General features: G+C 39.5%; 1 protein-coding gene across 1 annotated transcript; it reads right to left on the bottom strand.

Annotated features, from left to right (window-relative positions):
• Positions 1-2127: 2127 nt before the first annotated feature.
• Positions 2128-24928, bottom strand: scara3 (scavenger receptor class A, member 3). Its single transcript, XM_061704498.1, has 13 exons — positions 24811-24928; positions 21489-21574; positions 9147-9182; positions 8973-9017; positions 8734-8853; positions 6947-7027; positions 6754-6863; positions 6417-6661; positions 5742-5961; positions 4561-4649; positions 3077-3269; positions 2808-2985; positions 2128-2727 (listed from the first exon to the last, which is right to left on the bottom strand). The coding sequence occupies exons 2-13, from the start codon at positions 21493-21495 to the stop codon at positions 2240-2242; spliced, it is 1812 nt and encodes a 603-aa protein (XP_061560482.1). The 5' UTR covers positions 21496-21574; positions 24811-24928; the 3' UTR covers positions 2128-2239.
• Positions 24929-25973: the final 1045 nt, after the last annotated feature.

Below are 25973 nucleotides of genomic sequence, written 5' to 3'. Positions count from 1 at the left end.
TATGATGTTTAAATGGAGACATCAGCATGACATTAAAGAATAATAAATGTCTGTCATATATTCCTGGTTTACTGGAAATGTATGTTACTGTAGTCTACATTACTCTGCATTATGTAATATATACATTTTTCAGCAGATCACTTGGAGCAGTGCAATTCTTGACAATCTCTTTATGTCCCTGGCAGAAACCTCAAAAATGTGACGGGAGGCTCCGACATGTGTTTTTTGTTAATAATAAAGCCGCTCCCTTTCCTTCACAAGGCAACAATAACAATGTTCTGCAAGACGGATAAAAGCAAGACCACCACTTAAATGTCTACTTTTATTGTTCAATGCAAGCCAGTTGCATTTCATGACAAAACTCAGTTTTATTAAAAAAAATAATAATAAAAAATAAAAAATAGTATGAATCTGTATTTTTATTTCTTTGATATCAAATACTTTTCCACGTGTAAAATGAAAAGTGATGACTCTACTATAACAGCAGAAGTACAAACTGTGGTAATACACCAATCAATGCACTTTTTTGTCAGTTGACAAAGACTTCAGAGTTTATTCTCATTTGACGAACAAGAACCAATGCTATGTATTCTTCTACAACATTTGTGGTGAAAGTTTAGCTGATTAAACTTAGCTTACCATTAACACCAAAATAAAGAGGACATGTTTGTTCACTACACTAATGTTGTAACACTCGAGGCCAGTCTTGGTCCCGAGACCACATTTTGAAAGTGTTGGTCTTGTCTCAGTTTCGGACTGGCCGGACTCAGCATTTTCCGTCAAGACCGGTCAAGACCAGCACTGATCTGCTATTCTTCAACTTCATTAATGTGAAAATAAGGACAAACTATTAGTAAAATGACAAATACCTGCAATTAATTTGTTTGCTAACCTCGTACCATCCCCGTAATGTCTGCAACCTTCGGGGTGCGCATGCAAGCGAAAGTGAAAGGTAAGTACGAAACTGAGCGAGGAAAGCCCAGAGCACGACATGTCCGCTAAAGCAACGATAATTAAATTTGGCTACCTCTGCCACAAAGACTTCATATGGAAAACAACATGCAAAAGAAAACAAATTCTGCGATCTTCAACTGACTGAAACAGCGGGGACGAAGTTGAATATTAGCTGGCATCTTAAAAGAAAACAAAAACACAGGTAACCTAACGTTAACTGTACTTAACACCATCTTTTTTAAATGAATATTTCTGGAAAGAGTCATGGTCATGGTTTTTAAAATTGATTTTTATGCTCTTGGTCTTTTCACGGTCTCAGCTTGTTTCAGTCTTGGTCTAGTCTCGGTCTTGACTTGTCTTGATCTTGGTCTTGACTTGGTCTCAACTCCCAAAAGTCTTGGTATTGTCTTGGTGAGCTCTGGTCACGGGCAAGTCTTGGTCTCGGATAGTGTGGCAAGTAATTGTGGTATTTACCCTTGCTTTTAACCAGCAATTTTTAAAAATACATTTTATGTAAGAAACTATGCTAAGAGAATTGCCATCTGGCTACATTCCACTTTTTTATCACACCAACACAATACAATCTTTCAAATCTTGTTCACTGTGATAGAATACAGTATGTATTTCCACAAATATTTTAGCAAAAATGACAATGTTTGAGCTCAACATTGTACATGCAGTACCGGTATTGTAAACTGCTAATGGCCATTGGAGACTTCAAATGAATTGTACAACTTGATTTTCAAATTCTTCAATCACCTGTTTAACACAACAGATGCAAATTTAATCTTCAGAGTACCTGCTCCGAAAAGCCACAAAATGACAAATTGCTCATCTACAATTATAGAACCATTAAAGTGCCATCCTTCAGAGAAAGGTGTATCTGCATATAGATAATGAATCAAGACTACATTGTTTAAAGTTAGTAGTAACCCTCCTTCTCATGGCACAAACAACCTTCATCTTCAGTCAGTACATTCGAGTTTAATAACAGCCATGTTTCATCATCACTTAGTAGTGTGTTTTACCCTGGGAAAAAACATCTGTTATTTTCTGACGTGGCAAGGTGGGTGAAGGCAACCTATATTACACAATAATCCAAGGTGTCAGATGATGTTCAGTCTGTAGGTAGTGCTCTCTACCATTATTGGGAATCTTCATCATCTTCAAATGTCCGGTTTTAATTACTGTAGGTCTTTTTTTTTTTTTTTTCTTAAAAACTCTTCTTCAATTGTTTCTTTGTGCTTCATTTAACTCACTTGAGTCCACGTCCAATTCCAGCCCGTTACTGTCTTTTGGCTCCAGCAGCAGGTTCGCGTCTCTGCTGTGTGCTGGATGCTTTATAGAAATATTGTGCTCCTGGAGGTCCAGGGGTTCCTGGTGGTCCAGGGGGCCCAGTTGGTCCTGGTTTCCCTCTGGGTCCTAGTGGTCCAATTATGCCTGGTAGTCCTGACTGACCCTGGATCCCTGATGGACCTCTTGGTCCTGGAACCCCAGTTTTACCAATTGGACCCATATCACCTTTCTGGCCCTTCTCACTACGTGGTCCTGGTTGACCAGGGCCTCCTTTGGGCCCTGCGTTACCTATCGGTCCTTTATTGCCACTAGGGCCGGATTGACCAGGCGCACCTTTGGGCCCAGAAGAGCCCTTTTCTCCTTGCAATCCACGGCTACCTATTGGGCCTCTATCACCTTTGCCTCCGGTCAGTCCAAGAGGTCCTTTTAACCCAGTCTCTCCACGGTTACCTTTGGGGCCGGGGGGTCCTGGAGCACCTGTTGATGGATGGATGCATGAAGGTGCAGCGAAGGTGGTACACCGAACACGTGTTTTTTATACACAACAACTACTCTACCTCTTAATATAGTGAAGTTCTTGATCAGTTGTGTATGGTGAGTGTCCACCAACTTCATCTCCTCCATCACCATGGACAAGTTCCTGACATCCACATCCAAACGGATATTTAACAAAACGTTCTGCTGCCTCAGTGTGTCTGCTGAGTTAAGAAGTAACAAGACGCTGCTGTTTATGTTCTGCAAATGGTAGAGACAGAGAAAATACATTAGAATGTGGTCTGTCCAAAAAAAATCACAATCCATTCTGGTGTTTCTGAGTGGTAACAACCTGCAGATCTTCCATTTGTCTGCTCAGGCGGCTCTGGCAGGTGGAGCTCTCAATGTTGATGTACTTATACATGCTCTGGACGTGACTGACAGTGGCATTGATGCTGGATGATATCGTGTCTATCTCCATCTCGATGGAGTTCAGCCGACCGTCCAAGGCAGAGAAACGTTCCCCAGTCCGGTTTTCGTAGTATCTAACAATAACCATTAAGTGAGGCTTTAACTGCTCTGCTGTAAAATAACTTTCATCATAATGGTAGCATTTTTTGGGCCCTAATGTTTAACGTTAGATTGGGATTACAATAAGACATAAAACCAAGTAATTCCTGTGGTACGGGATATGATTTTGGATATTATTCACAGTCATAGTGAAAATGTATCCATTGTGCGACCAAAGACAAAGACCGATATCAAGAAGCGTCAGATAATAAGATAACTAATTTATCGTGTGGCTATTGCTGCCAGTACGATCGCTGACAACAAAGCAACCAACAGAACACCATGAAATTATTTCAATGTCACAATGTCCACTCCGTTATCATTTGCCCAAATACAAATACAAGAACATGGAGGGGGGAAACGGAGGAATTTCAACATGAGCTACACATTTCACATTATGCAATGTGGCTTGCTTTAATTTTGCAGATGTCTAAAGATTCAGTGCAATCACTAAGTAAAAGTACTTTGAATTCCCAGTACAGTGGTACCCTGCTATATTGCGATTCATCATTTGCACCCTTGCTGTATCGCAGATTTTGAAGTGTTTTTTTTTTTTTTTTTTTTTTTTGTGGGTTTACAAAACACAGGCAAGTCTGAATTAGAGTTGTGCGCCTTCAGTGTAGTACATCGTTATGCCGCAACATTATAGGCAGCACTGAAGTCTAATGGAAAGCGATGGAGTGTAATTACGAACAAGATGAAGGCAGGGAAGGCCCAGTAATAATCGTTGTTGCTACAGAGGAGAACGAATATACACCTGTGAGTATTGTTGTATGCCCTGTTTGTATGTGTTGCTGCTCTGTGTGTTTTAAAGTAGCAGTTGTTTGAAGGTTTATAACTACCATGACCTTTCTGCTAATTTCTTACATTTTATGCTAGCATGAAGCGAGCGGACTTTCATTTGACAAAATTACATGGTTTAATTGAACCATATAACTGGTGTTAAATATACAATGTTTGATTATCTTTTGTGTCAGTTTTGCAGTAAACATCAACTGGAAGTGACAAAAATAAACAGTTCGAAGCAAGCACAGATTGCCTCTTGTTTGGAGAACTGTGCGAATGAGAGAGCGAGAATGGGAACTCAGGAATACTTTAAAAAGTGGGTTTCAATAAGTTAATGTGTTTATCGCACATGGGTGGGGTAAAACTATTTAAACATGTCTTTATTATGGTCTCTCTATATCGCAGATTTTCACCGATTGCGGGTGACTCTAGAACGGATGCCCCATGAGGAATGCGGATTAACTGTAGTACCAAACATACTTGGAATGGTAGTGCAAGTCATGCATGTTCTCCTCATGTTCATCCATGAAAGATGTGACATTGTCGAGTTGCACCTGCAGGTTCATCACCTGAAAAGGACATTACATAGTCTTGGACATTCCAATTACATTTCCCTAACCATAACTCCAACCCAGTAAACCATTGACGCATAAATCAATGTTTGTCAACTGGACTTCATTCTGATATTTGTCATCCTAAAACACAACCACCCACTCCTACATTTGTGAAAATACAGACATAGAGTGAACCCCCAGCTATTCGCAGGGATAGGAACCAAGCCCTACTGTAAAAATTACGATACATTTTCAGCATGCTCACCGGCAAAAAGGCTTATTCATTTTGTATATAGATGCCACAAGATGGTGGCAAAGCACTTAAAAATGGAGATGATCATAAAGTATCAACACTATTCATCTAGCATGTACACAATCATTAACCTACGTTACGTAAATGACTGTACTGATCAGTAGTTAAATTATTCAACTCGAACATACAACGTTCACTTAAAGCTCATCAATAGTATTAGCTAGCATAGTAGCGTAAATAACATGCTCGCACAAACTGATGTGACATCACACATGGGCAAAGAAATGTGCACACTAGCATAGCGGTATGTCATTAAACTCATATATTAAATTTTACACAAAATAATAAATGTTAGCAAATTGTAACGCAAAGTAGACTAAACAGGATTTTAGTAGCTGCACCGGAAGAGAAGATAAAACTCACTTTTACCTTTAGCTTCATTTTGACTGTGCATGAGGTACATTCAAGGACAACCAACAAAACAGGACAAACTAGACAGACAAAAAAAAACACCATCAAAAATTAAAGCTACCAACAACCACACCAAAACACCACAAGAAGGCGCCAAATAATTACTTGTATCGCTTTGGCCTGAGCACAAAAATACCAAATTGATGTTTTTTTGTTTTTTTTGTTTTTGTTTTTTTTTAGAAAATAGCAGAGGATAGGTTCCAAAAATAATCTGCAAAAAATGCTTATTCGCGAATGCCAAACCACGAATATGCGGGGGTTCACTGTACTGTAATGCATTAGTTAGGCCCTGACCATAACACACCCTTCCTGTATTTTGTACATTTATCTTTACCACTGTAGGCTGGTAGTCGCTTATTATTATTTGACTCAGAAACACATACCTGCAGACTGAGATCATAGTACATCTCCGAGGAAATGGAGATTCTCTGGTGGTCGGCGATGATGCTGTTTTGGAGGGACCGTAACATTTGGCTGTTGCTGCTCGCGTTGGCTTTAATCGTGCCCAAAACTTGACTGTAGTTTTGCCAGTCGTTAGTCAACTTCTGGAGGACCAGAGTCTCCTCATCTGATTTTTTCTGCAGGGCATCAATCCACATGGTGCTAGAGAGGAAAGATAATATAGATAAAATATTTCCTGCTATGACAAGAGCTTAGATTTAAGATGGAAATGCATGTTCCCTTTTGAATATTGTACACATTGAAAGAATCAAAAGAACTGAATGACAAACTCCATCAATCGTAGCTTTAGTCTGGGATTGATGTTATTCTTTATTGGGGTTTCACCGAATACCAAATGATTTCCATATGTGGTCCTTCAAAAGTGAGCCAGTGCTGACTAAGACGCAACTACAATCTCAACAATGCAAAAAGTAGGGGCCCTTGGTTTACGACGGATTTGTGCACCGGATGTTGGAACGGTAAAAATCCCTAAAAGGTCTTAATTCCACCATCCAGACCTCAAAATGTCGTATGTCGACACCACCGTAAAGTGCGTATCAAGATGGCCAAGATGTTTGGCGAGTGTCTTTCTGTAATTCTCACAGCTTTCCACTCACCTAAGTGCCACTGTTGTGTTGATTTGCTGGGCAGTAGCTTTAACGTCATACTGATCCTCTGTCAAAGTTTTCATTCTCTCTTCCGTTTCCTCTATCACGTCCTTCCAACCCTCCACCTGGTCTTGGTATCCCACCAGCAACTGGTTGAGAAATTTGATTGACATGACGTGGTTCTGCATATCTGTGCTCAGCTGTTTGCTAGTGCCTGTTAGCTTGGTCTGTGTCTGAGAGGCTTGGTCCAGGACCTGAGGGGGACAGCAACCATTGTACGGTGGGCGTGAATATTTTTGGAAGCCTTGTTATCTTATTGTACATGTGCATGTGAGCCATTGTGTACCTGCTCTTGTCCCAGTAACATTTTCTGGATGTCCTCGAACTCCTGCTTGAGTCGATTTATCTCCTCACTGTACAGGGTCACGTCCAGACAGTTGGAGCAGTTACTGATTTCTAAAATATCAAGATAGGGAGTTATCTTTTAAGATGGCATGAAAAAAAACAAGTGTGTAGGATGGATAACGGAGAAGCATTACCGTCTATGACTTTCTGTGCCCTGGTGATTTTCTTGTCATAGACTGACTCTTCCTCAGATAAATAGTCAACCTTCCTAAACACTGGAGAAAGAGGAGTTTTGGGAAAATGCATCAAGATCATTTGTAGTCGTAGACAACCACAACTACTGAATAGCTTCTGAATACACTTAATACGGAGTGTAAATATAAATAGGTCAACATTGAGGAAAGCGATACCATTTTTTGCCAATGCCGAGTTCTCAAGTACTGTCGTTTCCTCACAAAATATGAACATATTCCAAATAAAACTGTGAGGTGGACAAATACAGTAACTAACAATCCAATGTAACACACTGCGATTCAGTAAGTGCAAACACATTTCTTGGACGCCATTTGCGTTTGTCTGGCTTCAATGGGATGTTGAAGGCTGCCTGCTGAAATAATTAAAATAATAAAAGAATACAGGATCTGCAACTGTAATTTCAGTTCTGACATGAAATTGTGTGGGGTCTTTTTTTGTTTGTTTTTTTGTCATTATCGAACAGATGCAGCCAAATGAAAGATGAGAGAAAGCTTATGCAGCTGCTCAGGTCCTCAAATCCCCCACGAATTTCCCAGGAGCGTGTTTGAGAGCGTTTGAGTGAATGGTCTGCATTTTCCAACATTTTCCACATCATAACTGCTGACTCAGGGGAGTGATGCGGCTCTTGGAGCCCAAATAAACGTATCCACGTTTTGTGCGCATCACCTGCTTGCTTTGCATTCATATGGCTCCTGTGACAGTGAGACTCACGGTGCTTCTTTGAATTGATGACTCAGCAAATGTACAGGTTTTTGAATGAATCCCTTCTTTTAAAAATCTGTCCTTTAGCTTGTTTGAAGGACTACCAAACAAAAAAACACAATACACTGTAAAGGATAACGTGTACTCCTGGGACTGCTTACAGAATATTATATTTGTGGCCTTGACCAAAATATGTATTACTAGATCACTGGAGAACACACAATAAGCAAGGAAATAAAATTAAGGTTTGATGATAAAAAACAATTTTCTTGTGCCCGTGCCCTGTTTTAGAAGTTACTGTCAAGTGGGTTCCAAATATTTTTTTGTTGATTACATCATCTTTTGTGTCATATACTAGGTTACATTTTCAACAACAAAATAAAAACACGAGAAACTAATCTATTTTACAGCTAAACTGCCATCATGCAATTCTGAATTTTAAGTTTTAGATGAAAACATGCTTTCCAATTCGCACGAAACCTGAACGTGTATTAAAGGAGCAACACTGCGTTGCTTGCAAAGTGTTGCTTTTTCTTTTTTTTTCTTTTTGTATTTTTTACCAAGATACTGATACCAAAGAAACACAAGGTATTTGTAGCTTGTAGTAGTGGTAGTTATAATATTTTTTCTTTTTTAGCTACTTTAAAGGGTATATGGCTTGTGTACAGGCCTCATTTCTTACTATACAGTACTTTAATCTGTACTTGAACCTAGTCTGTGAGACTCAACACCGAGCTTCACTTTCCCCTCTGAGAGCCAAGTGACAGTAAATTATGCAGATTTACTGCTCTCCGACACAATAAAGAGGACCGCTGATGTGTAAAACATCTGTTGGAACAATGCAGCTGTCAGGTAACAACATGGCGCACATTTGTTTGATCTGTGGGTGTTAAACACTGTAAGCTCTCAATTATATACATTCTTCTCATGAAAGCTTTCTTCTGCATCATGTTTGTCCATGTCAATAACTGACAGGATGTTGACTTATTGCGTGCGGTTAATTAAACAATCAATCATAAGTCACCTAGCGAGGCCAGCACTACGACTGTGATGATCAGGAATGCAACTAATGCGTATAGGACTTTGACAGCCAGTTGGAGGGAATGGCTCAGCTGGCACCTCACACAACCTCCTCGAGTGCGACCTGGACACATCGTTACATGGATCATTTCAAATTTGCATAGCTTACATATAATAAAACACAACAGATTTGGGCTCAAAAGCCGTTTTTGTTGTCAATACACGTGTGCATGTGACCTGCACCTCTAAAAGGAGGTATTTCCTCCTCCTCGCCATTGAACTCCTCCTCTACAAAACACAATTAAAAGCAAGATGTTATGTTTTGTTTCATTCGTCAGGTCATTATCACGGCAGATTTCATCAGTTTCGTAGCTATGATGTAACCGATGACAGCCAAGGGGACCGTAATATTATTACCTTTGAAAAGCTGGTTCTCATATCCTCCATAGCTGTCTGTCAAAGGAAGAAAGACATAACAAAGTAAGAAGCCAACAACAACTTTCATCACCACTGCCATAAATCATACAAACCAGCTGCTCTGTTGTCATATGCTAAAATTTGCAAGAATGGTCTTCTCTCATGACAAGTTAGAGAGCTAAAGCTATAATATGTCAAATGTGTTTCAAAATCATCCTGATGCTACCCTGGCGAACGTTGTATTTGTTATTAGTACAGTGACTCTAGATCACCGACAGTACTTTGGTTGGTATGTAATACTTGTGGACCAGCCAGTACACCTGTAGAGTTGTGTTAACAACAGCATCAGACCTTCGACTCCAACAGGCCTACACATTACTGAAATATTGCCTTAGCTCCTTCAACTGGTGTGGGCAAAGTATGCCATAGGGGCAAAATACAGTCCATCCCATTCTTTCATCTGGCCCACCGAACAGTTACATTATCAAGAGTTCTGTAATATTTGTTGCATTACTTTAGCCCAATATTGGTTACTTAAAATGTATTTGTTAATTCTGTATTTATTTTGTATTTTCATTCATGTGTTTATTTATTGTGAATAATGAAATAAAATAAGACATTTTACATTTCATATTTTAATGTAATTAATTAGTTAATTTATTATTATTAAATTAATCGTATTTGAATTGAAAAAAAAAAATTAAAATTCTAACATATTGTATTATTAAAGTTAAGTATTGTCCATACACTACATTGTAACTTGTTTTTCCCATCATTTACTTGTACATTTGTTTACAAGACCCTCCCTCACCCCTGGCCATTGAAAGACGAAATTGACGCCGCTCAACGTCAATGGCAGTGACCATTCAGATTCCAATTGACCTCTTACACATATACTATGTACTTTATATTGGTTTAACACTTTAAAAAAAATAAAATAAAAAAAAAAACATGTTGCCATGAACATGCTGACTCACACTCAGTATGTACCCAATCACACGCACTTATGAAAAGAGTCGTGAGTTCCACCAGAGGATCAAATGAACCACACAGGGGTCGTAAAAAGTCTTAGTACCTGACTCTTTTCATGTTTTAATAACTGCATGGAACACACAAACATAACTCACACACTGGAGCATGTTGTACATGATGTCAGGTAATGAAACCACTCAGCAGACCCGCAAGAAAACCTTAAAAAAATTCCAGAGGAGAGGCGGGCAAATGACGAAACCTTTTATGCTGCTAAATTATGATTATGTAATGACAATAGTCATGTAACAAGCTTGGTCGTCAACATCGGCTTTTTTTTCCCTTTTCGTTTCATGGAAAATGAATTAATATTACACTGAAACACATGGCACAAGTGAGGAATATTTGTTTTTGTTGTTTGAGGGTATACCCTTAGAGACGTGTAAGCTCCGGTCAATAAAACGGACTGCAAAAAACATGCAAAGTCAAACAACATAATCAGGAGTTAAAGAAGCCAGGCTAATGAATGCAGATGCTAAACCGTAACAAATCCCTCATGTACAGGTATTTACATTGTATGTTCATTTGTTGTTTGTAGAAGAACGACCCAGAATTAAAAACAGTAGCACTGATGCTAGTGCTAACACAATGTGAGAGGTGTCCTGGCTTGTCCATCAATATTATAGAGCACTTGGGTAGGTGATGTGAGCCTGCTGTGGCAATAACAGAGGTACTCGTCTCCGTCTCTAAACTGAAACTGTATCATTATTACTTGGAATTATTTGAGCATGGTGACATATTGCAAAGGAAGAAGAAGCACTTGAACAGGGCAAAGGGCAGAATCATCAATCTTGGTGTCATGACAATGAAGGTGATATTCACGCAGTGAAATTTTAAGCAGGGGTCACTGCAAGGATTTCTATCTTATTCCATTTCTACAGCTAATATAAACACTAAATAGTGAGTGTAGATCAGTAAAATTACCTTTTATTGAGCGCAGTCCATTTGAAAAAAATGTTTTGGCCCTGATAAAAATAAGTACAATGTTCTTAAAGACAAAGTAGTTCTAGCTGTGTTATGATTTTTGGCCTAGATTTAAAAAAAAAAAAAAAAAAAGAAAATGCTCCCAGAGTGCAAATCTGAAGAAAAAGAAAAGAAAAAAACCTGACAAGTAAATCTGACATCTGACATAGATTTACACCGTGACCTTCATTCAATGTGAGAAAGTTTACTTGCGGCCACAACGGAAAAGCTGTGGTTGCTCTCGATCTGAGCAGGGCTGACATGATAGAAAAAGGGAAAAAGAGAGATAACTACGAAGAAGAAGAAGAAGAAGAAGAAGAAGAAGAAGAAGAAGAAGAAGAAGAAGAGGAAGAAGATGAAGAAGAGCATGAACCCACTTATTCAGTTTGATGGTAGACCGTTGGTAGCAATTAGTTAAACAACATGGAAATGCCAGTATAAGTAGTGTCTTGGCTGGCTCACCAATATTAACAATTGAAGTAAACCGTTACATATTGTTACTTTAAATTAGTTTGGTGAAATATTCCTTGTAGCAAAACCATTATTTTTCCCTGTTAATGCTATCAATATTAAATAGCTATCAATAATTGGATCACTTGTCAACAAAAAACATCTTTATCACTGTTGATTGTCACTTACTTTTGCTTAGAAGTTATAATTTGAGCAACAGCAATTTCTATACAGGTATTGTCCTGCCTGGTCTACGATACTACAGATCACTGAAGTAGGTGATCTGGGGTCATCATGGCATTCTTGACACGGATGCTATTCTTCCAATTACAAACCAGTTTTACAGTACATTGTTGAGTATTGAATACAGTTGATTTCAGTCACGTTTGTACATGTACACCATATCAAGTACAGCTATTAGATCTTAAACTGGCTTCCAGAATGCATACTTGAGTGTTTTCATTTGCCATTTGAGTTTGAACTCTGTCTCCTTACCAAAGTGCTTAACTATTTATTGTCAATTATTTGGACTTTCCCTGCAAATCTAAAGTATCAGCACATCGTTTAGAACCTAAGTCGGTATCCACCCTCAAATATGTGTCTGCTGTTTAAGCCTTCCCACCCTCCGCCACACCAGCCCTTTCTCCTTTGCTCATGTTTTCATTTCTCCCCGTGGAAAAAAAAAATAAATCCTCCCATCTGACTCGTTAGTGAGGAAGCGGACCGGTCCAACACACACTGAGCAGTGCTGAGCTGACAGCGGCACAACAACACGGTCGTGCAAAGTCCCACCTAAACAGCTAAGTCACGGCCAAACCTTGTGGAACCACCAAAAATATATTCAGCTCTTTTTGAATAAGTGGCCATTTGCATGTAATTTAAAATACACCTACGACATAAGCAACTTGAATATGAACTGAGACACCACCTTTTTTAGCCACCTTTATGGCAAATTGTTGATGTTTTTCAACCACAAGGTAGAACATGATGATGATGCTCTTAAACTACTTTATTTAATTAATAAGTTTGTTGGTTTTGATCTAGTTAAGGTTATGTTTTCTTTTGCTTGATTAGTACTGTTATTCTTTAGCTCTATGGTTTCTGGTCTAATTAGAGTACAGTGGACCCCGCAGTCCGGTCCCTAACCCTGACCTGAGAAAAACTGACATGAGAAAAAAAAATAACAATTGTTTTAAACCCATTAAATTATTGAATAAGTGAGGATAAACCGCCAATAAACATTTTCGGGCATTTTTTTCGGACAAAAAAAAAAAAAAGTTTAAATCTGCGAATAGATGGATTTCTAGGTGCCGAACCGCGGGAATGCGGGTGTCCGCTGTATTAGTTTCACCTTTGTTGTCAGCTGTCATCCATGCTAGCCCCGCCCTCACCCGCATTTCTTCCATTGAGCTTTCTGCTTTTCCAACCTACCCACCTGTGTGTCATCACTCTTGCTGGACCTCATTTTGTTGAATTTTGCTTTATTCTTCTTTCACCAAGTTTTGTATTTTACGCTAAATATAGTTTACTGTATTGTATATTTCTAATGGGTTCTCATTCACTACTTTTAACCCAACTGTTTTTGGTTAAAGCGAACTCTTTTGGTTATTTAAAACTACTTCATATGTGAGCAAAGTGCAGTATATTTACATATTAGGCTGGAAAACTATCATTCATATCATGTCTAAGAATCAAAAGCTCCATCTCAGGTATTGGGCCTCATTATTCTTATTAATCAGGTAATTTATCAATAAGGAGTTGGGCTGGCTGCAACTGAGTGGCAGCCAGTCTCGGGCGTTTTCAGTTTTCCGTTAATTCCTCCTGAAAGGCACATTCTGACATTTTGTAGAAAGTCTTCCCAGAAGAGTGGAGGGAGGGAAGACTAACTTCATTTGTTCCATTTCCACTTCTTGTAGGGGTGATGTCCAGGTGTCCCAATACTTTGGTCTATACAGAATAGAAGCCATGCCTTGTTGTTAAAAGATATAACTGTAGCTTGACACGTAACATTATGTAATAAATGCTCTGTTGTGCAGAGCAGACCGAACCCAGACATTGTGTCCAAACCATGGATGGAAAACTGGACGAAGAGCAAAACAAGTGCACTATTTAGCCTTGTAACGACTTACAGTATGTGTAAAGGATTTACCACCAGGGCTGGAAAATGCCTGTTCCTAACTCTAATAAATTCAAACATTTCCTATTTCGACTCATTGCAGATGCGATCCAGCACAAACCAGATGAACCCGACGAGAGTAAAAGCATACAAAGACAAACCACATTAAAGCACGAGGAACTCGCATCTCTGCTCTGGACAAGACCACTAAACTTTAAAATTATTATCATGTCAGCCTCAAAGACACTAATTGTCTTACACAGTAAGTTCTGTCCTGAATAGTTCTTGCTTGTAGTTTGAAACAAAGTATGAAGTTAATATTACTTATAAAATCAGCCTACAGTATGTACAGCCCCAATTCCAATGAAGTTGGGACGGTGTGTTAAACATAAATAAAAACAGAATACAATGATTTGCAAATCATGTTCAACCTATATTTCATTGAATACACTACAAAGACAAGATATTTAATGTTCAAACTGATAAACTTGATTGTTTTTAGCAAATAATCATTAACTTAGAATTTTATGGCTGCAACACATTCCAAAAAAGCTGGGAAAGATGGCAAAAAAGACTGAGAAAGTTGAGGAATGCTCATCAAACACCTGTTTGGAACGTCCCACAGGTGTACAGCCTAATTGGGAACAGGTGGGTGCCATGATTGGGTATAAAAGGAGCTTCCCTGAATTGCTCAATCATTCACAAGCAAAGATGGGGCGAGGTTCACCTCTGCATGAACAAGTGCGTGAGAAAATAGTCGAACAGTTTAAGGACAATGTTCCTCAATGTACAATTGTAAGGAATTTAGGGATTTCATCATCTACGGTCCATAATATCATCAAAAGGTTCAGGGAATCTGGAGAAATCACTGCATGTAAGCGGCAAGGCCGAAAACCAACATTGAATGCCCGTGACCTTCGATCCCTCAGGCGCCACTGCATCAAAAACTGACATCAATGTCTAAAGGATATCACTGTGGTTCTGTGGTCCGACGAGTCCACATTTCAAATTGTTTTCGTAAATTGTGGACGTCGTGTCCTCCAGACCAAAGAGGAAAAGAACCATCCGGACTGTTATGGACGCAAAGTTCTAAAGCCAGCATCTGTGATGGCATGAGGCCCTGTTAGTGCCAATCTTATGGGTAACTTGCACATATGTGAAGGCACCATTAATGCTGAAAGGTACATACAGGTTTTGGAGGAACATATGCTGCCATCCAAGCAATGTCTTTTTCATGGACACCCCTGCTTATTTCAGCAAGACAATGCCAAACCACATTCTGCACGTTACAACCGCATGGCTTTGTAGTAAAAGAGTGCGGGTACTAGACTGGCCTGCCTGCAGTCCAGACTTGTCTCCCATTGAAAATGTGTGGCGCATTATGAAGCGTAAAATACGAAAACAGAGACCCCAGACCGTTGAACAGCTGAAGCTGTACATCAAGCAAGAATGGGAAAGAATTCCACCTACAAAGCTTCAACAATTCGTGTCTTCAGTTCCCAAAAGTTTATTGAATGTTGTTAAGAGAAAAGGTGATGTAACACAGTGGTAAACATGAACCTGTACCAGCTTTTTTGGAACGTGTTGCGTCCACAAAATTCTAAGTAAATGATTATTTGTTAAAAACAATGATGTTTATCAGTTTGAACATTACATATCTTGTCTTTGTAGTGTATTCAATTAAATATAGGTTGAACGTGATTTTCAAATCATTGTATTCTGTTTTGATTTATGTTTAACACAACGTCCCAACTTCATTGGAACTGTTGTTGTAACATTAACCTCAAGTCAGAGTGTAAAAATAAATTGAGGAGTGACTGCTTTAAAACCTTAACCAGCTATTGATAAACGGTTTCTCAAATAGTGTCTGGAGGCCTGTATTTATTAACCTGCAGGAAGAACAAGTTGTTTATTTAAAGGTGTTTATTTGAGAGGAGGCATTTATACAGTATGTAAGCTGATTGGTCGATGCAGAATTGTTTATCTTCGTGTTGCAATTGGAATAATATGTGTAACTTTTTTTGAGCAGTTTCTATTTACATTGTTTTTATTCTCGGTCCTCTCAATAATACAGTAGTTGTTGGCTACATGAGTTTCTGCATCCTCTATGTGGAGACACACCTGCAAGCGCTCTGGCGAAGAAACTTCGATTCAGGTTTGTACTTTTCTTGTACTTCATAGTAAAAGTAATTGCATATTCCTGGGGGCACCGCATGGTGCGGGTCGTGGGGGCAGCAAACTGACTCGATGATTTGTTTAAGTGGATGCCGCACGGCGTCCATTAGAGTGACGGCGGCTGCTTATGTGGGGAGGTACGGTAGTTGTATTTAGGAAACGTGGGCAGTGCTTTTGCATGCATTACTTAGGAAAACTCTTACAAATCATAAAATTCAATAATCTGGATAAGTATTTCATCAGTATTGTGACAAATGTCTCCACTGTAACATCCTCTTATTTGGACAATCCACGTAACCTAATGTTCTTATACATAGAATTGTTGGGACCTCGTGTAACGGCAATTTATTCCAAATCCAGTTTTCTACTGTTATTGCAAGTGAGCATCTGGACCAGATGGTGTTCTGTGGCAGTGAAACACACCTATAAAAATATCAAGGTTGGAAGCATGTGAAAGCGGGCACTTTCCATGCAACTGTAAACCACAACAGAAGATACATTTTCTAAAAATCCAAAAGTACGTTCCCCCAGCCAAATGCTTCCTGACTGTTCAGCTCTCCTCTCGTCCTCCAATTTAGCCATTTGACCCCGTGTGGTGTTTGTAAATGTAGCACCATGCCATTATTGAAACAGCTAAGTAGCATTTGTACTATTTGTTTGTGGTTCTTTGGTGATGGTTCCTCTCGGGCGGTTATGAATGGCATTTCCAAAGACCTCAATATCAATTATACACATTGTCATCAATGTCGTGTAGTCACCAACATGCACAGGAACAACTATTTATTCTTACCTTTTAACCTTTACGAGCCCAGTTGCAAATGAAAGCAGGACTAAAAAGATGCTCAACGTCAGATTGGAGGTTTGGACTAATAAAACTCAGTTGATTATTTCGATGTCTTCTGACTGAAATGTACTGTACATGTGGCCTCCTAAGAAACAAATGTAAATGTTTGGAATTTGTTGCACTGAATTGTGAAACTAGAGTTATAGTTGAGGCTTCATGAGAGTGAAGGTTCTTTTATCGTGGTTCAGTAGTGAAAAGGGATATTTTAAGGGGCGAAACGTGTTTTCTGAAACCAATTTGGGCAACGAGCCTGTGGCACACAAACAGCAAAGCCGTGTTTATACCAAATTGTTGTTGTCGTTTTAGTTGCTGTTGTTTTTGTTGTTGTCACTTTAGGCTTGTCCCATCAGGGGTTGCCCAAGCAAGTCACTCACATGATATGTTTGGCACAGTTTTTACGCCAGATAACACCTAATATGACTTTTAATGCATCGTTGTCGACGGCACGTTACGGAAGTTGTTAAAGTGCCTGCCTCAACAGTCAAGATATTCTGAGTTCAAGTCTCTCAGGAACTCCTGTATGGAGTTTGTATGTTCACCCTTTGCATTGGTTTTCTGCGGGTACTCCGGCTTCCTCGTGCACATTCCAAAAACATGCATGTTAGGTTCACTGAAGACTCTGAAGAAACTGTGTTTGGAAATACAAAGTACATTAAATGTATGAGGAAAAAAACGTCACAACTTGGTCAAAATGGAGGAAAGAGAGACACGTTTTAGCCCGTGTTGACATTGCCTTGCACGTTATGAATAGGATCGTCCACGTAGGACTGTTTAAATCTTATAGATTTGAATCCATCCGTTCATCCCTTTTCTATTGCACTTGTCCTCATTAGAGTGTTGTGAAAGCTGCAGAATATTATTTTAGGGCGGTGACGATATGAGGTAAGAAGTTATGTATAGTACCCATTCGGGTCTTTGCTCACTCTTTCCCCATGCCTTGCGAGACCTGCCCATCATCCGGACCCTCTCCCACTCCGAGCCCCCGCTGTCCCCCGGCCCTGTGAAGAATGTATGAGGCAGCATATTTTGCTCTGGTTGAACTGGGCTGGACTCACCCTCAGAAAGACTTTGGAAAACCACATCAACAGAGCTGTTGTACTCTTTGGCTTAGGAACGCACCGTACATGTTCTTGGAGTTCATTGGCTGTGCCGCCATGTGGCTCCAGACCACCTGACCACCTCCCAGAATTCTCGAAGGGCAAAGGGTGCAAGATGGGTGTGATTACTATTCATTGGCAATGTCAAATCCAAACACAATCTCACATCATGTGAAAGAGGTTATAATCAGTCTGTGATTAACAACTGTACTGGACCACTGTAATAGCAACATATAGCAGACTGCTGAATAGGTCAATTACACTCAGGTATTCAGATGATATATATTCCTGCCTAAGTGTTTATACTGGTAAAGCACAGATAAAACATTCGGGTAGGGATTGGGGAAGCAGCGTGGTTGGGTTGTCATGGTTATAACCATAACAGGAACTGGAAACAAACAGAGGTGTCCTACTCCACAGGGTTGGGAGTTCAATGTCAAAGGAAGCATGGAAAAAGGTAAGCTTTTGTTTGAATGAGGGACAGGAGACATTAAAAGTCTATGATGTGACACTATTTGTTCTTTGAAATGGAAATTTAAAAAAACAAAAACATTTACATATTGTGCTGTATGTCATGTGACTAAATGACATCACTGTGGATAGATTATATATTTTCTGCATATTCAGCCTTTTCACTTGAAGAATTTAGGTTTTAAAATAGTCTACTGTACATACTGTACTACTCAAAAGTCATTGCTGTTTGTTCTGTTCTCAGGTCTCAGGGAATCGAATAACATCTAGTCACCATCTGAGTGTCAACATGGTGGTTTGTGTATTTTACATTCTGCCCTGTTTGTATGTCGCCTGGCCGAAAATAAACTCACCGCTTACTGGGTATGGGTATAGAAATCTGACTACTGTCCTCCAACCAGACAGGATAACAAAATTACCAGTAAATCAAAAAATTATTATTATTTTTTTTTTAAGACGTTAACCCTTTGGTAAACATCCGACTACATTTTGACACAAGAATGCTGAGTCACGTTTTGAGTTCACGAATTGAGTTCAAATAAACATTTTTAAAAGTTTGTGGGTGTTGAAATGATATGGTTGACTCCAGAACAGTGGTTTGGACTTTTATTTTTATTTTTTTGCCATCATTGCACAATTTATATTGCTTTCCCTTCAAATTCTATTTTTTTTTCTTCCAACTGCAAAAATCACACAGAATAACAGAAATTCTTTGTGGTTCACTGTAAAACTTGAACTTGAACGATCAAGCAAAAACAGCCAGTAAAATTTCCCTGACCATGTTGATGACAAGCATCCTTGGGAAAGTCACTATATAAATCTAACTTATTGCTATTGTTATTATTATTATTATTATTATTGTTCTTACTATTGACCACTTGTTGCTAAGCCAATTCAACGCCAATTGGTTCAGTAAATTAATAAGTTGGGTTTTGTAAAGTCTGTGTTCATAACATAAAAAATGGCAAATAATAGTTATTCTCACTAGTCTGTTTGAGTCAATCACTCTGTATTATATATAAAATAGTTATAGTATTCGGAAGGAAAGAACAACAGCGCCTACTGTTGGATCAGATACTGCAATGCCCTCGCTGGCCCTAATGTTGTTGCCGCTGCTCTTTTTTTTTTTTTTTTTTTTTTTTTACAATGGCGTCAGGGCTTACATCATTTCAAGCTGTTAGCCCACATGTGGTATTTCCTCCCACTTCCTCCTCCCAACTGTACCCTTCAAGTCTCTGTCGGGCTTTCAGTCAAACCTCTGCGGCTCAGCACAAAGCTTGTGTGAGAAACATGTAATGCTCTAGCCCTCCTCTAAGCCCCCTGGCAAGCTTTGCCTTCATACCAGCCATCCATCCATCCATTTTCTACAGCGCTTATCCTAACTTCGGTCGAGGGCGTGCTGGAGCCTGTCCCAGTGAACTGCAGGCGTCAGGCGGTATACACCCCGAACTGGTTGCCAGCCAATTGCAGGGCACAAACAACAAACAACCGGAGAAAAGCCACGCAGACACGGGTTGAACATGCAAACTCCACGCAGGTGCGGCTGGGTTTGAACCCGGGTCCTCAGAACTGTGAAGCAGATGTGCTTGCCAGTTGTTCACCTTGCTGCCGCCTACATACAATGTCGCTTCAAATCTTATGTTCTCTTGCGCTCTCGAAGAGTAGTCAAGATGTGGGAGATTTGGCTACGGCACAAAAGACTTTTTGTCGAAGTAATGGAGATCTAATATGCACGCACACGCACAGCGATTTAAAAAACTGACAGATTGTAGTTTCTGACCCAAGATCAACAAAGCAGTTCTTTCTCAGGACTGTAGATGTGAAGCATATGCGCTACTTTTTGCAGGTGCATGACTGCATCTTACCGTGCAGGTACCATGCTAGTATAGCCAGCCAACCATTTCTTATACCGCTTGTCCTTATCAGGGTCACGGGAGTTCAGCTGGAGCCTATTTGAGCTGACTTTGGGCGAGAGGCTGGCCTGGTCTCCAGGCAATCGCACTCAGGTTCCCACCAGAAAGGCCTCTTGTGTTGAAAACAGTGGTTCCCAACCACAGTGCTAATGCACATTAGACCCGGAAATTAACCAATTTCACTTCGTAGGTGCGAAAATTCTTATTTATTTTCGACAAATAATGCAGCTTAGTTCATCTATCTATGCCAGCGACGAACAGAGTCAGGAAGAAAAATCAAATGCTTTTCCACAGGATTGGCAGAAGTATGCAGTCGTTGCCATGCAACCGCATAATGGCTTTGTGTTTAACCACGATAAACACAAATCTGTGAGAAAATTGAGCGTTTTAAATTGAGATTTTCGCATGTAAAATAGATGCCTTGGCTCAGTAAAGCATGGGGGAAACTGGTCGAAAGTCTGCCACTGTTACTATGATGTGACATCATTAGCCTCATAGCATAATTGCCCAAGTCATTTTTAAGCTACTACTCAATCCATAGGTTACATACCCCTCTTATATAACATTTCCACCAATGATAATGAAGCTTTTAGATTATTCCTGCAACTATCCACAAAACTATTTCCGATTGTCCTCATTAGGAACATATCACAGGTGACTTTAGGCAAGAAGCAGGGTACACCCTCGACTCGTTGTCAGCCAATCACAGAGCACATATACTATATCAGCAAGTGTTTCGCAACCTTTACTAAGACTAGGTATATGTTTTACGTTACAAAAATGTCACAGCACACCACCAAACAAAAAAAAAAAAAAAAAAAAAAGGGATACACAGGTTAATTATGTATCTTCTGCCATCTAGCGGAGGGGCAATTAATTGTTCTGCCTGCCACTATATGTTGCTGATATAGACAGATAGCAAAGATAATTTTAGTATCGTAGACAAGTAATTTTTGGACCAGTTAAGTGAGATAGGATAAAACGTGGCCGGCATGGTGGACGAGTAGTTCGCAAGTCTGCCTCACAGGTCTGAAGTTTGGGGTTCAAATTTCAGTTCAGGCATTCCTATGTGGAGTTTACGTGTTCTCATGTGGGAAGAAGCTACAATACCTGGAGAAAACCCACGCAAGGGCTCAAAATACACACAGATTCTACATAAGATTCAAACCCCGAACCATAGAATGGTGCTAAGCACATTCCCCCTTACCAGAATCTGTTTTTAAGATGATGCCCATCTCATTAGTGGATGCACACACGTTTTGTTATAACCGAAATACACTTCACCTTTCATGGTCCCTCACTTGGGCTCACTAATGCTCAGCTTGACGCTCGTGGTTGTGGTAGTGGTGATGTCGCAGCCTCCTCGGCTCCTTTCCGCAAAACAAGTGCACGGGTCAAAGCGGTCAGCAGGTTGAGGAATTGACATTCATTTTCCAAGTCCCAAAAAACAAAGAAAAAAATGGTGAAAGTCCAAAAGTTCCTCAATGTTCTGCCAGAGTTTAAAATATGGTGCAAAACAAGCTAATTCATTTGCATCTTAAAATTGACAAAAACATGTGTATGTGTAGTTTAATAGTGGTCTGATCTTTAGGTGAATTACAATAATGGTGTTCAAAGTGCTAAAAGTGCCTTAGATTGCAGCTCTGTGCTCTCATCCCTCTCCCATCAACAGCCTGAGGAGACTAAGAACCTCTGCAGAATGATTCCATGTGCAACTTTCAGAGGGAGGGAGGAAGAGGAGGAAGACGAAAAAGGAGAGAGCAAGAGAGGGAAACAAAGAAATTGGAAACATGAGGGAGGGCCTTGAACTGGGACAAAAAAACAAGAAAAAGGCAAGGCAAAGGAATTAAAAAAAAAAAAAGGGGGGAGGGGTCCGTGTGTGTTTTGTGGCTGAGTTAATGATGAACAAATGTTTGGACATGACAAGAATGAGCACCTTGAATACATGTAGCCTTGGAAAGTAACACTAGAAAATAGCTTGAAGGGAACACCTGCACACACCAAAACCATAATTCCAACCTGGCACTATTCTCATTTTGCTAACCTCAGTGTGCAGCAGGTGCCATTACAGTGTCAAACCCACCAATTACAATGGTGAGAATATTGACTTAACGTGGCGTAATGTCCAAATTTGTGACTTTCTTTCGTCAAGCCTGAAATTTGACCAGGGCAGTCAATTTATGAATTTTTGTAATTGTCTCGGAACACCTACGTTTATTTTATTATTCATGAAGGACAAACATTTGTGCTGGCCAACCACAACAATAATAGAGATATTGAAGACATTTACTGATTTTGAAGCTGTTATTATATAAAAACATATATAATGGATATCTAAACCATGCAATACAATCAAAGATATTCGAATGAAGTTTGACACCTGTGCTTGGAATGTTACAAAACGTGTTTGAAAATACAACACGACAAAGTCAACTAATCCAGGCAAAAACTATTCAAGAACACACTGAATACCCTGCAGGACATTCTTTGCAGCGATTGCAGGCAATTTTCAGTGTAACGTCCTTCTTGTGTGACGTCGACATCCCTGCATTGCTCCGAGGCCACATGCTCCATTATCCAAACCAGAAATGTATCCGATGACAAACATCTCTCAGCTGTCCTTTGATCACGAAGAATTATATCGTGCCGCGTTTCTAAATCAGTACACATTCCGACGCAAACACGCTTCACGCATGTCGGCCGACTCAAAGCTGCAGCTAAATTGATACCAGAATCATCCAGATGATTTTATTTTATTTTATTTTTTGAAGTCCATCTGGAGCCGATCAGCGCCGGCTCAGTCAGTATCACCCGTGGGACCCGTTAAGCCTGGTGATAATTGCGCCGTGTGCTAGAGGTGACTCATTAAGACGTTCAGCCAGGCCTCTGCTGAGCCTCGCCACAACCGTGGCGACTGTTGCACGTCAATGCTCGGCCAATTGGACAAGCACGTATTTTCATCCTTGGAGAGCAGTGATTCTCAACTGGTGGGTCAGGACCCAAAAGTGGGCCGCGGGCAAGGTAGCAAAAAAAATGACGACGACATACGATGTTTCGAGGTTCATAACAACTTAATTAAACAAGAAAGACCACAAGGAGGCATGCTCAGTTACCACCGTACTTACTGTTTTTTTTTTTTTTTTTTTAATCGGACTGTTTGATGTTGACATTAATTCCTCATTTATCGCGGGGGTTACATCCGTAGTAGGTGAAATCAGGAAAGTACCATCCAATTATTTGGGGGGGATTATTTATACATATTTTAAAGCTGTATGAATCTCCTAGACTCTTTTTAATCTTCCACTACCTATTAACCACTACCTTATTCTTATAAACACTTTTTATACTCTTGAACACCTTTAAAACTCCAGAAATGTACTGCAGTACTGTACACTATGTACATTTTATTCCTTGTAATGTGTCATAATGAATGTTTCCTTTTTTTTCTACAATTTCAATGTTTAAGGTTAGGACGTGTTAATTTTAGCACAAACAAATATAGCATACAGTAAAAAAAAAAAAAAAAAAATCCTGCAATATGAATATGAAAACAATCTGCAATGCACGGAATCCGCAATAGGTGAACCACAATATAGCGAGGGAACATTGTACTGGGTAGAAAAAAATGTAATACAAATATTTACTGTAAGTGACTCAGTAATCTCCAATAATATTTGTTGTTTTTCACAGAGGATAAAGAATAGGAGGATTGTTATATTGTCTGTCTGCATGTTTTTCTGTCACGTTTGTGTTCAAATATCTGTTCCTTAATGCTCAGTATCTTGGAAAAGCGCTCTAAAAGGCTTTTTGAACGTAAGCTTGTGTCGTTATGTTTGAAGAAGAAGAAGAAGAAGAAGAATCACCTTTTATTGTCATGGCTATTAATAGATTGTCTTTATTGATCTCAACTTCTTCTGTGAAATTGCGTCAAGACTTAGCAAGAATAGGAAAATGTGGGTTCCAGGGTGACAAAAGATGAGAACAACTGCTTTAGAGTACTGACCATTGACTTATTGATGACCTGAAGGCATACCTTAACCTTAGAAGCTGTGTAAATAGCTCTAAGTTTCTGATTGCACAAATACACAGTCTCTGTCAACCATCTGGACCCCTTCACACACACACACAAACACACGCACACACAAAATGGAACAAAACAACATTTTGCACTGGGTCACGCAACAGATTTTCAGTTTAGTCACACTGGATCTGTGGCTGGTAAACCATCGACACCGACTAACGCGAACTCCAGATGTGTTTAAGCTTCTACGGCACTTTTAACTTGCGCCATTAAAGGCACATATGTATGTCATTGTAAAAGACTGCCGGCAGATATTGAAGTTGCCTTTTGTCTCACGTTAGAAATGGAGACCTACTTATAAAAGAAGATTTTGGGGACAAGCCAAGACATATTTTTACAGTATGTTACTGCCGCAAAAGGGAAATTGTGAACATTGTCAGTCCCACAGCATGTTTTTGTGCATTATTACATACACAAACATTATTATAGCATCACAAACAAGCGCTAACTAGATCACAGACATTATTTTCTATATTACAAGCCAGTGTAATGTCAAAAGCTGTTATTTTTTCGGTTCATTATTACCTGTTGTTGCAAATCAGGGGTGGGCAAATTATGCCTGAGGGATCAGCACAGGAAGGCCAGAGCCAAGATTTGAACCCTAAAACTCAGAACTGCGATGCAGATGTACTGACCACTATGCTGCCGTGAATTTTAATGTGTGATATTATTGTTTTCAGCTCCCCCCCCCCCCCCACTCCCCTCCCCCCCCAAAAAAACCCCGTAGGTATCAATTGTGACATTTCAAGCCTCTGTTTTATGTCTCCAGCAAGAGATTTATAAGCTGTGAGAGTTGAGAGTTGCTGCCACCTAGTGTCACATTTTGTGATAGCACCGGGTTCCCCCCTGGGAAGAGCTGAAAAGTGCAAATCGCCTGCACATGCAGAAACAAGTTTCAATTTGGTTTATGGAAATGCGAGTGTGCGTGGCAGTAAATTACTGGAACATGGCGCATCGGTCCATTTCCTTTGCAACTAACTAAAGAATTAATAGTTTAGTTTGTCTTCAAAAAATAAAAAGAAGAAAGAAATGCATACGCATTTGTCAATAACTTCCACATACGTCTGTTGAAAGGATGTTTTGTAAATGTTTTCATATATTTTGACAAATATCATTTAAGTGCAATTCTTTTGCAGATTTGATATAAGTGTGACATTAAAATGTGCAAATTGTTTGCTATTGTTGATAAGCATGCTGCCTTACAAAAACACCTTCATGTTAGATTAAGTTCAATGCATTTGACAAATGCATTTCAATGTGCTATCCACTTGATTTAAAAGCCTGTAGTATTATTCCTTTTTTTGTGTGCGTGTTTCACGGCACCGACCACAGACAACACTGACCTTCCCATCTTCTAATTACTTTTCATTTCAAGACCATTTACACGCCCTTTTCTTCTTTCATTGTGACTGTTTTCACTTAGCCTACAAATTAGGATTGTAGTATGTTGTTTTTCGTACAGCACGTTTTAGGAAACGAGCTGGTTGCATTATTAAACGTTGAGTCATCTTCGTCATCATCAGCATGAATCCAGTGTTTGTGCACAGTTCTATCTTCGGCTGCCAGTAAATTACGACATTTCTGGAAAAGTCCTCAGATGCTTGAACGTCAAGTACACAGACGAACAACGGGAAATTGCATTCTGATTTTCAAAATAAATATTTCGGTTCCATTGAAATGAAAACACT

This window comes from Phycodurus eques, chromosome 18 (assembly GCF_024500275.1).
Source record: "Phycodurus eques isolate BA_2022a chromosome 18, UOR_Pequ_1.1, whole genome shotgun sequence".
Classification (NCBI taxonomy): domain Eukaryota; kingdom Metazoa; phylum Chordata; class Actinopteri; order Syngnathiformes; family Syngnathidae; genus Phycodurus; species Phycodurus eques.
This window is presented reverse-complemented; position numbering and strand designations above follow the sequence as displayed.

Excerpts from the sequence above, each read along its gene's own strand:
- scara3 (XM_061704498.1), bottom strand. Across the intron at positions 8,854-8,972 it reads GGAAATACCTCCTTTTAGAG|GTCGCACTCGAGGAGGTTGT; the intron begins GTGCAGGTCACA and ends CGATGTGTCCAG. Across the intron at positions 7,028-8,733 it reads CGTAGTGCTGGCCTCGCTAG|TGTTTAGGAAGGTTGACTAT; the intron begins GTGACTTATGAT and ends CTCTTTCTCCAG.